Source organism: Schistocerca gregaria, chromosome X (genome assembly GCF_023897955.1).
Source record: "Schistocerca gregaria isolate iqSchGreg1 chromosome X, iqSchGreg1.2, whole genome shotgun sequence".
NCBI classification, from domain to species: domain Eukaryota; kingdom Metazoa; phylum Arthropoda; class Insecta; order Orthoptera; family Acrididae; genus Schistocerca; species Schistocerca gregaria.
In genome coordinates, this window is record NC_064931.1 from 427,016,269 (window position 1) to 427,030,578 (window position 14,310).

The 14,310-nt window shown below is 46.3% G+C and overlaps 1 protein-coding gene across 1 annotated transcript in view; it reads left to right on the plus strand.

Moving 5' to 3' along the window:
• Positions 1-792: 792 nt before the first annotated feature.
• The window catches only part of LOC126299579 (uncharacterized), a gene marked incomplete at its 3' end in the record, with an annotated part of 111,263 nt that continues 97,745 nt past the window's right edge, over positions 793-14,310 (plus strand). The window contains 1 exon segment of the mRNA XM_049991591.1: positions 793-1,129. Within this exon segment, the coding sequence (XP_049847548.1) occupies positions 1,034-1,129 (96 nt within the window).

A 14,310-nucleotide genomic window follows, 5' to 3' on the forward strand; every position in this document is an offset into this window, starting at 1 on the left:
TGTATCTATTCGCGATAACTTTCCCTTCTGCATTACTTAAATATGGAGCTTGGCTGTACATGGTCGCACGATAAACTTTGCTCTTGCTGTGTCGAGAATCAAGAGTTCGTTTGGTCGGAAAACGAAACAAGAAATAGTTCAAACCACAGCAAAAAATTATCATGCTGTGATTGGACGAAACTGTAATGACTGCTAATGCGTTTTAATGAAATTTACTAACTCTGAAAGAGCTATTGTTAGCAACTTCGAGGAATAACAAAAGACTCCAAAATTACTTTGAAGTATGGGACGAAAGTACGTTCATATTTATCTACAAGCTGTAGTTAGTGGAAGATTGTAACTCAAGATGGCTAAATTTAACTTAGGGGACTACTGCCCTTGTGACCAAATCTGTAATTAACCAAAAAAAGAGTTCGTGGCTCGCAACCCAGTGGCCTTCATAATTGCAAGTCCAAATAATAGGAAATCTTGGTCAAGCCAGGCAGTCCTTTTTTTAACTTTAATCGACTTCGTCTATCTTCACATTTATATTCGCAGAGAGCTAGGTAGATTTTCGACCTAGTACGGACTTCCTCAAATAAGCGATGTCTTGTTACGAACTTCATTTCTCTGCACTAGATGGAATAAGTGGCGATACTTGTGATCCGAATGCAGCTCAGACAGAGTCTATCTTTGGTGTTTGGTAATTTTCAGAAGTTTTCGCTAAATAAACAATAATTGAAGCTCTTTGAAGCGTCTCCGACATCAGCGAAAAACTCCACGGAGTCCCAGCTCCACATCCTGAAAGCTAATAACTTAAGACGCGCATAATACTCTTCTAAACATCGCACTTCCACGAAATCCACGATTTATAGCACTTATCCCATCTCACTGTGCACAAATATATTAGTAATCGCGTTTCACAGAGGTAATTTAGCTGTTTTAGTGATAATCGATTTATCGAAAGCGTGTGTTGAAAGACATGCAACATGGTGCTGGCTAGTGACCGCAGCGCACTCAGTCTGACTTTTGTCGTGTTGATAGATTGAGAGTCATGGATGGGAATAAAACTGCTGTACGATTATTCCGCGAAGGGCGGTATCGATTGTATAAGTGGTTTCAGAAATGGATGAGCCGAGGAGCAGAAGAAGTAAGTGTAAACATAAAATTTACCCGTCCTTCATTAGGCGGCTATACTGTACAGCATAAGAAACTAAACTGTTATGGGATTGTGCCGGTGTATCAAATTTCACTAGTTCCGGCTCATACACGTATGACTATATTGTAATCGTGACTAGGTGTGCCTACAGCAGGGGCTTCAGTCCTTCTCACTGTATTTTCCGCGAATAAACATTTTCCCAAACAAGGCATTTAAAATACAGTTGTCAGTTTAGCTATAGTTCCGCTTTGGATTTGTTTTCATTATATTTGCACAGAACAGAGCTTCCGGTACTTCATAGCCTAACTACATATTGTTCATCTTGCTATTTATCATAAATTGTGCGTTAATAAAACGTGAATGCTGAGGTTTACAGTTGACAACTACTACGCAATAGCTCTGAAACCCACATTGACAGTAGATTATACGTTTTTTGAGCTACCCTCAGGCACATTAATAGCTCAAATGTTTCGCAATTTTTGATAGATTGGCTTGCACATTCATCTAATTGCGTAAATAGACAGAACCAAAGTTGTAGTACATTGCCTTAAGATAAAACTGACTCAAAGCTGAGTGGGTGGGAGTGTTTGTTATAAATACGTTACGTATTGCTTATCATGTACAGTACTTTAACGTTAACAAAGCTGTCCTGACGCTTTAGTGTTCTACGCAAATTCTCGTTATTGAAACTACGTGATGGCAGGTTCCACAATCGCATTCAAGTGAGAAATGTCTCGTAATTTTTGCCGATATGTGACACTGTTCGTCAGTCCTTAAGTGGATCCAGCAAATAGCACGAAATTGAGTGACGCAAGGCAGAAGTACCTTCCTCTAAGAAATATGCTGCCCAGAACGTAGACGGAAACTAGCGGTCTTCCCATATGCACACACGTTTACTCAGTCTGCTAACCTATAGTCACAGCTGTAGTACTAAGGTAAAAACGGAGTGCACTCTTAGATTTTAAATTATGTAAATAAGTAGGTTGTCGAACTTACTACCTGTAAACGTAGTTTCACGCGGGAACATACTTGGAGAACGTGAGGCTTTGTGTTTACTATAGCTCTTATTGCAGCCGCATGACACGCGTGCTCGGCTTTTTTAAGACAAATACTCATGAGTTATGCCTGGGGATATTAAATTCTTAGCTATTGAGCTAAAGCGATGTACTAAATAATGGGGTAAACAAACAATTGAACCCATAACGTGCTGCCAGGAGGGTTCGAATATCAGGCGATGCTAATACGTGAAGAGCGAAACTAGTCAAATCAAATAGTCAACCTGTGCAGGTTTGTAGATTAGATGATACGTAAGTTGGGTTTGTGTATCTCACGTGGCCCCAGTTTGCCTAGTAGTACATTCAAAAAACGAAAAAAATTCAGAGGATAAATGCAGGTACTCCCTATACTGGGTTTTAACGGTATCCAGGCATTTAAGACAAAAGTGCTCTGCGTAACTGCATGTGTAAATACAAATGCATTCAACGTTTTTTTCCTAATTACCTTTCAAGCAAGAACTACTTGTCCGTAGTAGGCTGTATAATCTTCATTCGTTGTGCGATTTGCTTATTTTGTCACGTCACTTTCAAGCACTTGGTGTCAAAATTGGCCAATCGCACGGCGATTAAAGGATATCATTGGACAGCCTACCAGAGAAATTTTCGCCCACAAAATGTTTGGAGACTCTGGAGCCACGTACGGACAAAAGTCTGATGCACAGTAACTATGCGAAACGCGTCCATTGATAGGCTCCAATTAATATTTCGCACATCAGAATATAGAGAATAGAAAGGAAAAAATGTACTCTACGATGAGAAGGAAAAGAAACCGCGGAAAAATTGTGGCGTTGCATTTGGTAATGGAAGACAGTGCAGGAAAACAAGGATCCCTTGCTAGCTTTTGTGGAAGTAGAAACCCTTCTTCAATTAAAGTTGAATCAGTGTCTAAAATATTCGGGAGGAGGCTAAAGTACAGGGTACACCTACAAAACACAGGTGGGAGCAATAAGCAGATCAAGAAGGCAATTTGGTGTTAACTAGGGTATAGCTTCACAACCCTTGATATTGAATTTGTACACAGCACACAGAACTGAAAAAAAATCCCAGGAGAAAGAAGTTAGACAGCAGATACAGGGCGAACCGAAATTTGAAGTACCACCAGTTCACTTTGGCCGGTGAAATCATGGCACGGCTATTTGAATTAGACAGTGTTTGCAGCTGGCAAGTTGGAGTACGTGGTGGCGCTTTAGCGTGACACTTGCTTCCGCGTTGTGAGAGGCATGTGATTGATTCAAAATCTTGAATTCTGTGATCATATTACTTTGTGTCGGTGTTACTGAGTTATTTGTATGTTGACAGTTGTGTCCCAAGGATTCGTTTGGAATTATGACTGGAATTATGATTGTTGTTCCATTTAAGTATGGGTATGGCAAGTTCACCACTAGGTCTCAGCGTGCAGCAGTGGGGAACGATGTACTAACGATTGTTTCTGTAGTTAGTCTGCCAAGTTTATGGACAACGAGTGAGATGGGTCAAAGTGGACGCATGTAGGACTATGAAACAGTATGTGGCGTTGTCGCCAGGACAACGTATTGGCTACTCCAAGGTTCTTCATTTGAGAATTATAGGCTGGGCTTTAGAGATATTGTTTTGACATCTGCTATCGCTCGTCTACTAGGTTTTGGGCACATGGCAGGCGCTAGTGACTGGACTATGACTGTATTTCGTTTTTAGGAAAGTGTGTGCAGAATAAAGTTTGAGAAGGTTGGGTGGCTAGAGGTTGTAGTTGAAATTGGTTAGCGTTTGAGAAGTAATTTTTTTTGGGGGGGGGGGGGGGGGGTGGTGTTGCGTGTAGTGCGCAGAACTAGCAGTGCATACGTGTACAGTTCTATCACGAAACACGCGAGGAGTTAATAATCACTTGGAAAACTCGAAACTCGTGAAACTACAGAAGCTGTACATTAGGAATGCGTCAATGGACGCAGATTAAAATAGGCTAAGGAAATTCATCAAAGTCTCACCTAAGACGGGCGAAGAAGCAGCACCTACCGGCGCAAGCGAGAAGTCCATTGTTTTTTGATACTGTGGAAGTATTACTCAGTTCTCCAATTTAACATTTGTTGGCGCTAAGAAAACGAACCAGGATTAGTCCTTAAACATTCTTTTGACTTACCGTTTAGGAAAGTTTGGCCTCCGTTTCATCATCTTCAGAAATGACCTGTAAATTTATTTGGAAGCCAGTGAAGTTTGGGATACATTTTGTTGCGTGTGCTCTTGCACATCACCTGGCCTCAGTAACTGTTTTAAAAACGAATGCTAAGTCTGACAATCATGTTTGTCCTTTCAGATGTTCGAATATCCCACACCCAGGCAGGATAACGCTGAAGAATGGGAAGGATGAGATAACTCTACTAGGTGTCTCCAGCACATACGCCATCCAGATTGAGTACTGCATAAGGCAGATTAACACCGACAATATGCGCTGGAAGACAGTTGTAATAGTCAGACATATGAGGCATTATCACAAAACTGTCCTGTTCAGGGTTGTCAGTGTTGCATTCGCGTAAAGGACAAAGCTGTAGGGCTAGTGCTCCTTCAGTGACTTGGTGAAAGAGAGAATTTCTTTACTGCCTGACCGTACAGGATAGATGGCTCTGAGCACTATGGGACTTAACATCTGAGGTCGTCAATCCCCTAGAACTTAGAACTACTTAAACCTAACCAACCTAAGGACATCACACACATCCATGCCCGAGGCAGGAATCTAACCTGCGACCGTAGCAGTTGCGCGGTTCCGGACTGAAGCGCCTAGAACGGCTCGGTCACCGCAGCCGGCAGTACAGGATAGAAATGGTACTGTTGGTCATTGTATGGTGCGTTCTATTTTTTGCAGAACATTTTCCTTTCGATTTCTCCTTCGCCAATTGCGGAAGGCTGTTACATGGGATTCCTGCGAACTGTTACCACATTTGGCTGTATGACAACTTATAAAAGGGTCTCCTAAGTAAATTTTGAAATCTCCAAGAATGAGACCAGTCACCACAATGCTACTTTCATGTCTTCCTCCAGTCAGAAACAAGTTATTGGGAACATGGATTTACGGCAGAGCTGAAAGCCAGTAAGACAGTTTTATCAAACATTCATCAACTGCATTCTCATTTCTAGTGACTACATGGTCATATCCAGGATACTGGTCAACGTTATTGGCCTCTTAATACCTGCCGTTCATATTCTAACCTTGTACATAGTGGTTGCTCAGCTGTCTTTCTCTGGGTCCCAAGTCATGTGGGTATCTCAAGGAATAAAATGGCCGATCATTTTGTCAGAGAATCGTTTAGTCTTTGAACAGACTTCACGATAGCAAGTGCGGATTTTCGGGTGCAATTAGCCTCTCCTCTTACTTGGAGATGGAAATCTGGTGGACTACTGCCCTTCTAATACACACATTATCAAGGAGACTACCACTACATGGTCTCCTCCTTCCGTTCATCCTTGAAGGAATTCACCGTGCTGTCACCTCCACATCGGACGTACCAGATTAACCCATAGTTTATGGAACGAGCCACCCCCATGTTGTGGCTATAGAGTATTAAACTACGCACATCATGGGAATGCCCTTTTTTGCTTATAATGGACGACTCACGGAGAGTTAAAATAGTTCATTTTCTCCTTCGAAGTGGTATGTACTGTATTTTAAACTCCTAACGTTTTAAACTGCTTTCGCGGCGGGTGTGGGGTGGTTGTTAGTAGCGTCTCCCACCGCATGCAGGGTCTGGAGAACCCTCACCCTGCCTCGTTTGATGAACTTTTACGATCTGTATTTCATCCCAGCTAGTTCCAGAATTTCGAAGAGAATAATCCGAACAGTCTAAACCTCCATAAATCTGTTTTAAAAATGTAGGTATGCGTTTCTTAAAACACAAGATGTAGAATCAGTATTGTCTTGCGTGCTCCTACAGTTTTCCAGAACCCAGAATGATCTTTACCAAGGTCAGCTTCGCAGTGCTTCCAATATTCTGTACATATTGCGTGTTAATATTTTACAACCATGACTTAATAGTAGTTTGTTAATGTTAACACCTATCAGCACCTGATGTCTTTGGCAGTGAATTTCGCTACTCTCTCCATGTGCCTTTTTTGGCCTTAGATCTTTGTTCGTTTTCTTTGTATAGCCCTTGATTATATTCGTACCACATTTTGGCCGCAACTTATTTGCTCAGTACTGACTTGCTGCCTAAGCTCTCTAGTCGTCCAATTCATTCTTTTCTCCAAAAGTATCTCCAGTTTTAATGTTCTCCTGGTCAAGAATGACTCTTCAGATTTGCAGCAAATTTCATGGTTCATGGATGGTTAAAGTGCCAAAACTGCATAAAAACTATTTGGTTAGTTTTCTTTCCAACAAAATATTCATCTATGAATATTATCCAATAATTCCTTTTGAAAGTCAGACCACACTTAGCAAGATTATGGATAAATCCTTACGATCTGTTAATTCGTCACGTAAAACAGAATCATATAGCGTATGCCATGTCGTCTTAGTTTCCTTTAAATTTCAGTAATACATCACTGAAAACTATTTGCAATTGTTGCTGCATGTTCCAGTAGGTGTTTAATACATGAACTTATGTTTAAAGGACACGAGGAAACTTGCTATGTGAAAGAAAATACGGAAAACTCGTCGATGCGAGTTTCCCCGTTTCATCTAGGACGCTATTGAGTTGTTAAAACAGAAATTCCTTAAGTTTACCCTCCACTGTTAGTCACTAAGACACTTCCAAAAAATAGGTATACAACAAACGGTTGCTGTTGTACTTCACCTGCAGCATACTGCATTAAACAACATTGGACCAAAGTTGGGCATTCCATTTCAGGCACACACGGTTCAGAGCGTTCATTTTAAAACATAAACATCCTTAGCGCATTCCAGTGAGGCAGGTGTAGCTTGCCATTCCCTGAGGCCGCTGGACGAAAATAGTTTCTATTTAGTCTCCGCTTGACAGGCAACTGATTCGATCGGTACATATAAAAAGTATCTGCACCAGATAAGTGTTCTGCACTGGAAACTATTTTAACTGGTCACGCCACCGTCTCCTTCCACCTTAGAAAGGGTAAATCTACACGACTATAATGCAATTCACACTTAGGTGCTTGGCACAGTGTGCATCAAACCACCTTTACTTTCTCTACCGTGCTACTCACGAACACTGCACGGGAAAACTAACACTTAAATCAGGTATGTACTGACTGTAGTCCGTAGGCCTCATTGGAACGGCCATTAAGCTGATTGTGGCCCTCCCCTTACCGTTCTTGTAATTTACTCCTTTTTTCTCCCCCCTCAAAATGGAGAGTGGGCCATTGCGGAACTTACTACTTCTGACCCCTGTCTGGTTGGTTTTTAGGGCAGGGAACAAAAGTTTTGAATAAATTGGCACACAGAACAATATTTTGGAGTTTGCGGCCCTTAAGAAGTCACACCCCAGAAAAGGGAATCACGTTACAGTGAAACTCTGATTTAGTATCAACAGCCTTTACCAAGTTGGACCTCAAAACATGAGCCATATCAGATAGTTTGTTCTACTAGGCTCATTTATTGAACCTTGAACCTTGTCTTGATTCCTTCCATCAAAGGATTTGAGTAGATGCTTCATTGAATTTAGAACCTTTCTACCACAACTAACGACGTCTCGAATGGAACATTACCTGGTTTAATTTTTAAGACTTGTATTTTTTATAAATTAACATGAAAATGGTATTGTGATACTCCTGTAACATACAGTACGTTCTGTGGCAAATAAGGTCACTAAAGAAGCAATAACCCACAAAATTTTATAAATTAACAAAATACTAGTTGCTGTCTGTGGTTCTGGGGGTTAGAATATGTCTGAGGAATTGCTGTCTATCGTAAGAGGCGACTAAAGCGATTCTCACTTTTGGGCCCTAAGAGTTCAGGTCCCATTCTATGGTTTGACCTGCCACTTCCCAAATTCTACAGAAGTGTGGGCGATATGGGGAAGGACGCCTTACGTGGTGCACGAGTTATCCATATTACCCTTAGATTCGATCTACTGAACCTCTCGTCATGGTTTTGCATCTCCACCTGCAATTCAACTATTGGGAATACACTTTCTGGGGTATGTCGTCTTCTTCCACTGTCTACTGTCCTCTTCCACCCCCATGACAATATTAGATTTCTTTGCGCCCAATATCCAGCATGGTAGCCAGTTCCATGTGGTGAGGTCTTGTACCAATTTGGTGGTAATCTGCTACAATACAGGCATCGCACTGCTGATGCCTGAGCTGTAAACTCCCCACGAATGCCAAGGAGTAGATGCCTGTCTTCCTGGGGTATCAGGATCAGGACTCCAGGAAACAGCCATCATGCCAGTTGGTCTTTGCTGTGGCAGGGTGGCGCCCATGGAGAGCCCCTGATTGGAGTGGGTAGAATCACGGCGGATGACCCACAATGAAGAAGACTGATGTCTTGCTGGTGACCATACGGCACCAGCAGTCGCTAAGAATGGCAAGATAGAATACAATGCCGACATGGATGACCCTAAATCGTTTCCCTCCTTCGCTACACCATGCTAAAGAACGGATAGTTATATTTGCCTCAGTTTTAGTCTGTAGCAGAACTGATGGTGACTCCTAGGTTTTTCGTTGAACACCTAGAGGATAAGTTTGGAGAAGGGACAGCACTGTCCAAAATGACAAGCCATGCAATCTTGATTCTGACAGCTTCCCCAGCCCAATCCTGGGCATTACTTGCTTGTGACTGACAGGGTGATGCTCCTGTTTCCGCCACTCCCCATAAAAGCCTCAATGTTGCCCAGGGATCTTTTTCCATCGCGTCCTCCTCTGCAGTCTGATTAGTTCCGCGCCAATCTAGAACCGCGGCGTGTTAACTTCATCTAGCGCATTTACAGGGGACCCAAAGCCAACAGGGTTGCTACCAGTGCCTTCATCTTGGCCTTTGAGCATGTTCCATTGCCTGAAAAGGTAAAGGATGTGGTTTACCAGTGTGATAAACCATATGTCCCTCCACCTAGGGGGCCCCCAGGGGGCTCGCGGTCCTTTCGTGAGTACGTGCGTGGCGAGCACGGGGCCCCGAGCTATTGCAGCCTTACTTCTTTTTCCGGGCTGCATTTCCTTTCCCTTCCCCTCCTTTCCTGTCCGTCATCCTTCCCTCCAACCTCTCCTCTCCCTCTCTTGGTGTCCCTACTTATGGTGTCCCTCCTTATGTTGGCCCTGCTATTCTCCTGGTTCTGTTGACCTTGCAATTCGGCCTTGTTCTGTAATTCCTTCATCCTTTTGGTATTCTCTGGTCCCCTCTGGGGTTTGACCTCCATCACTAAATTTTCTTCCGTAGTGTGAGCCATTTGGGGAAGAGCACCTTACCTAGTGTCTCCGGCGTGTGCCATCATCATTGATTCCATCGTTTCCTTTACGTCGTTGTTTGACGCTAGGGTCCATAGCCAGCACGTTAGCCAGCCCGTGTGGTGGGCACCCCAGGGGGCTCGCGGTCCTTTCGTGAGTACGTGCGTGGCGAGCACGGGGCCCCGAGCTATTGCAGCCTTCCTTCTTTTTCCGGGCTGCATTTCCTTTCCCTTCCCCTCCTTTCCTGTCCTTCATCCTTCCCTCCGACCTCTCCTCTCCCTCTCTTGGTGTCCCTACTTATGGTGTCCCTCCTTATGTTGGCCCTGCTATTCTCCTGGTTCTGTTGACCTTGCAATTCGGCCTTGTTCTGTAATTCCTTCATCCTTTTGGTATTCTCTGGTCCCCTTTGGGGTTTGACCTCCATCACTAAATTTTCTTCCGTAGTGTGAGCCATTTGGGGAAGAGCACCTTACCTAGTGTCTCCGGCGTGTGCCATCATCATTGATTCCATCGTTTCCTTTACGTCGTTGTTTGACGCTAGGGTCCATAGCCAGCACGGTAGCCAGCCCGTGTGGTGGGGTCGCTATGTACCCTTTTGGTTGAGCCCCCTGAAAACACAGGGATCACACGTCTGATACCTGAGCTGTGACCTCCTCATGTAAGCCTAGGAGTGGTTGCTTGTCGTCCTGGAGCATCGGAACTCCCAGCAATGGCCGCCGTGCCAGACGGCCCTTGCTGTGGCTGGGTGGCGCCCATGAGGAGAGCCCCTGATCGGAGTGGGTGGTATCAGGGCGGACACTATGCTCATGAAACGCATAAGAGTCCACAACTCTGGCCGTTCTCCGGCCGTCTCTTTGACTGGAAAAGATTCTTCACGTGCTGCTTCCTCTGCCCCTTCTGCCTTCCCTTCCGTGGCTACCCCCTGGGAGGAGGGCCAGGCTCGTCGGCTGGGGGCGAAACCTTTCCCTCGCTATCTGGTTTGCGCCAGAACTGATGGGGATACTTTTACTCATACGAAACCTATGTTTTTTGTTGAACACATCGAAGACAAGTTTGGCGAGGTGGACTCTATCAGCAAGATGCGGTCTGGGTCGCTGTTGATTAAAACCGCTTCAGCTACCCAGTCTGCAGCTCTCCGTGCCTGTACCCATCTTGGTACGATTCCTGTGTCCATTACCCCACACCAGTCCTTGAACATGGTGCAAGGTGTAATTTTCCATAGAGACCTCCTTCTTCAATCTGATGAGGAACTTCGGGACAATCTAAGCCGGCGGGGGGTTCACTTTGTTCGGCGGGTTCAGAGGGGTCAGAAGGACAACCGCGTTGACACTGGTGCCTTTATCTTGGCCTTTGAAGGGGACACCCTCCCTGAGAAGGTCAAGATTATGGTCTATCGTTGTGACGTGAAGCCATACATCCCACCACCTATGCGATGTTTCAAGTGTTTGCGTTTTGGCCACATGTCTTCGCGCTGTTTGCAGGCCCCCCTCTGTGGTGACTGTGGACATCCGTTCCATGAGGGAAGTTCCTGTGTTCCCCCTCCTGTGTGCGTTAATTGTCGTGGGAATCATTCTTCACGGTCACTGGATTGCCCAGTGTATCAGAAAGAGAAAAAGATACAGGAGTATAAGACTCTTGATCGTCTCACCTATACCGAGGCCCGTAAAAAGTATACACGCCTTCATCCAGTGACCCTGACAACTAGTTATGCTTCAGCAGTATCTTCACCCCCTCCTCCTCATTCCTTACCCCAGTCCCAAACCCCTTTCCTCCGCCCTCCCCCTGCGGTTCCCACACCATCCCCCCCGGGCACCGCTTCCTCTCCCCGGCTGGAGAAGTGTCCTGCTTCTTCGGCGTCTGCCGGTCATGGGCGCCCCTCGCGGGATCCCCCTTCCCGGCACCTTCCAGGCCAAAGGTCTGCTGCCACCCGGCCACCACGAGAACCACGGTCTGCGGGCCCCCAGATCGCCCGCTCTCTTTCTGTTCCCGATCTTGCTGTGGCTGGCTCCATTTTGTTGCACAGCCCTCCACGATCCCAAACAGAAAGAAAGAAGAAGCACAAGTCCCGGGACAAGGAGTCTCTGGTGTCGCCAGAGGTCTCGTCCCCATCTTCACAACCTGACTCTGACCTGTTATTCATGGATGTCGCCCCCTCCTTGTCGGTGACGGGTGGTGACCCACCGGCATGACTGACATTAGCCTGTTCACCCCCCAATTGACTCATCGTTCTTTGGCTATCCAATGGTACTGTAATGGCTATTACCATCACCTACCGGAGTTGCAATCCCTTCTTTCGTTTTACTCTGCGGCTTGTGTGGTTCTCCAAGAAACTCATTTTACTGGTGGTCACTCACCAACCCTCCGTGGCTTCCGTGCTTTCTGTCGAAATCGGGTCGGCCCCCTACGGGCGTCTGGCGGAGTTTGCACGTTGGTCCGAACGGACATTGCCAGCACGTGGATTCCTCTCCAAACTACATTGGAAGCAGTTGCTGTTAGGATCCACCTGGACTCTGGGGTCACAATTTGCAATCTGTATCTCCCTCCTGACAGAACTCCTACACCTGCCTCCTTAAGTGCCCTCCTTCAGCAACTTCCTCCTCCCTTCCTTATACTTGGCGATTTTAATGCACATCATCCCTTGTGGGGCAGTGCATTTCCATCTAGTCGGGGTCATCTCATTGACCAGTTTATTACCGACCACGACTTGTGCCTTCTTAACGATGGCTCCCCTACCCATTTCAGTGCCGGTCATGGTAGCTTTTCTGCCATTGATCTTTCTCTCTATTCTCCCTCCCTCCTCCCTTCCCTAAAATGGTCACCGCACGACGACCTTTGCGATAGTGACCACTTCCCGTTGATTCTCTCGCTCCCTTCCCGCTCCCCCATGGACAGATCACCTCGTTGGTCCTTCCAACGTGCCAATTGGCCTCTGTATACTGCACAGGTCGTTTTTTCTCCCTCATTGTCGGATGGTATTGATGATGTCATATGTGACATGTCTGACGCGATTGTTCACGCTGCTAGCCTTGCTATCCCGCGCTCATCTGGACCATTTCGCCGCCGGCAGGTCCCTTGGTGGAGTTCCGACATTGCCGTTGCCATCCGTGATCGCCGTCGAGCTTTGCAACACCTTAAGAGGCATCCATCCGTTGCCAATCTTATTACCTTTAAACGCCTTCGCGCAAAAGCCCGTTACTTAATCAAACTGAGCAAACGGATGTGTTGGGAACGCTTTGTTTCTTCCCTCGGTTCTGCTGTCACTCTGTCGCGGGTATGGGCTACACTTCGCTCTCTCCAAGGTTGCCATCGGCAGTCTACCTTCCCAGGTCTTCACCTCCCGGATGGCCTTTGCACGGACCCGTTGATTCTCGCGGAACACCTTGCGACCCATTTTGCAACAGCGTCGGCATCAGCCTCCTATCCGGCTGCTTTCCTTCCCCAGAAACAGCGGGCCGAAGCTTCCGCCTTATGTTTTACCCCCAGCCAGTCAGAATCATACAACGACGCTTTTACTGAATGGGAACTTCTTTCCGCACTCTCCTCTTCTCATGATATGGCCCCTGGCCCAGACTCCATTCATAACCAACTGCTTCAACATCTCAGTGCTCCACAACAGCGACATCTTCTCCGGGTATTAAACCGTATTTGGCTCCAGGGTGACTTCCCTTCTCAATGGAGGGATAGCATCGTGGTTCCTGTCATTAAGCCCGGTAAGAACCCCCTGTTCGTCGACAGCTATCGGCCAATTAGTCTGACGAACGTTGTTTGTAAGTTACTTGAACGGATGGTAGCCTGTCGGCTCACTTGGGTCCTCGAATCTCGGCGTCTGTTGTCCCCTTACCAGTGTGGCTTCCGAGAGGGACGGTCTCCGATCGATCATTTACTTCGCTTGGAATCCGCAGTTCGGCATGCCTTTTCCCAGCGCCGCCATTTGGTTGCTGTATTTTTCGACCTTCGCAAGGCCTATGATACGGCTTGGCGCCATCATATCTTACTTACACTTCATGAGTGGGGTCTTCGGGGACCACTCCCGATTTTTATCCGCCAGTTCTTGTTTCATCGTTCGTTTAGGGTTAGGGTTGGTACAGTTTTAAATTCTCCGCGAACCCAGGAGAATGGCATCCCTCAGGGTTCCGTATTGAGTGTACTTCTGTTCCTCATTGCTATAGATGGACTTGTGGCCTCCGTCGGTCCTTTGGTCACTCCTGCTCTGTATGTGGATGATTTCTGCATTTGGGTTAGTTCCTCTTCGATGGCCGCTGCAGAGCGGCAGCTCCAGGGTGCTATACGGCGTGCCTCTGCATGGACCATCTCACACGGATTTCAGTTTTCTCCTTTAAAATCGCGAGTGGTCCACTTTTGTCGCCGTGTGACAGTCCACCCCGATCCAGAGCTCTATCTCAATGCACAACGATTACCTGTGGTCCCACAGTTTCGTTTCCTTGGCTTTCTTTTCGACAACAAGCTCATTTGGCTGCCTCATATCAGATGCCTGAAGATAGGATGTTTCTGTAAACTAAACGTCCTTCGCTTCCTTGCCCACACCTCTTGGGGTGCTGACCGTTCCACTCTCCTCCACCTTTATCGGGCCTTAGTGTTGTCTCGCTTGGACTATGGTTGTCAAGTTTACGGTTCAGCTGCCCCTTCTACATTGCGCCTCTTGGATCCGGTCCACCATCGTGGTATCCGTTTGGCCATCGGTGCCTTCCCGACTAGCCCTGTTGATAGTCTCCTGGTTGAGGCTGGGATCCCCCCCCTTTCCGTTCGGCGCTCCCAGCTTCTGGTTCCGTATGCAATCGCTGT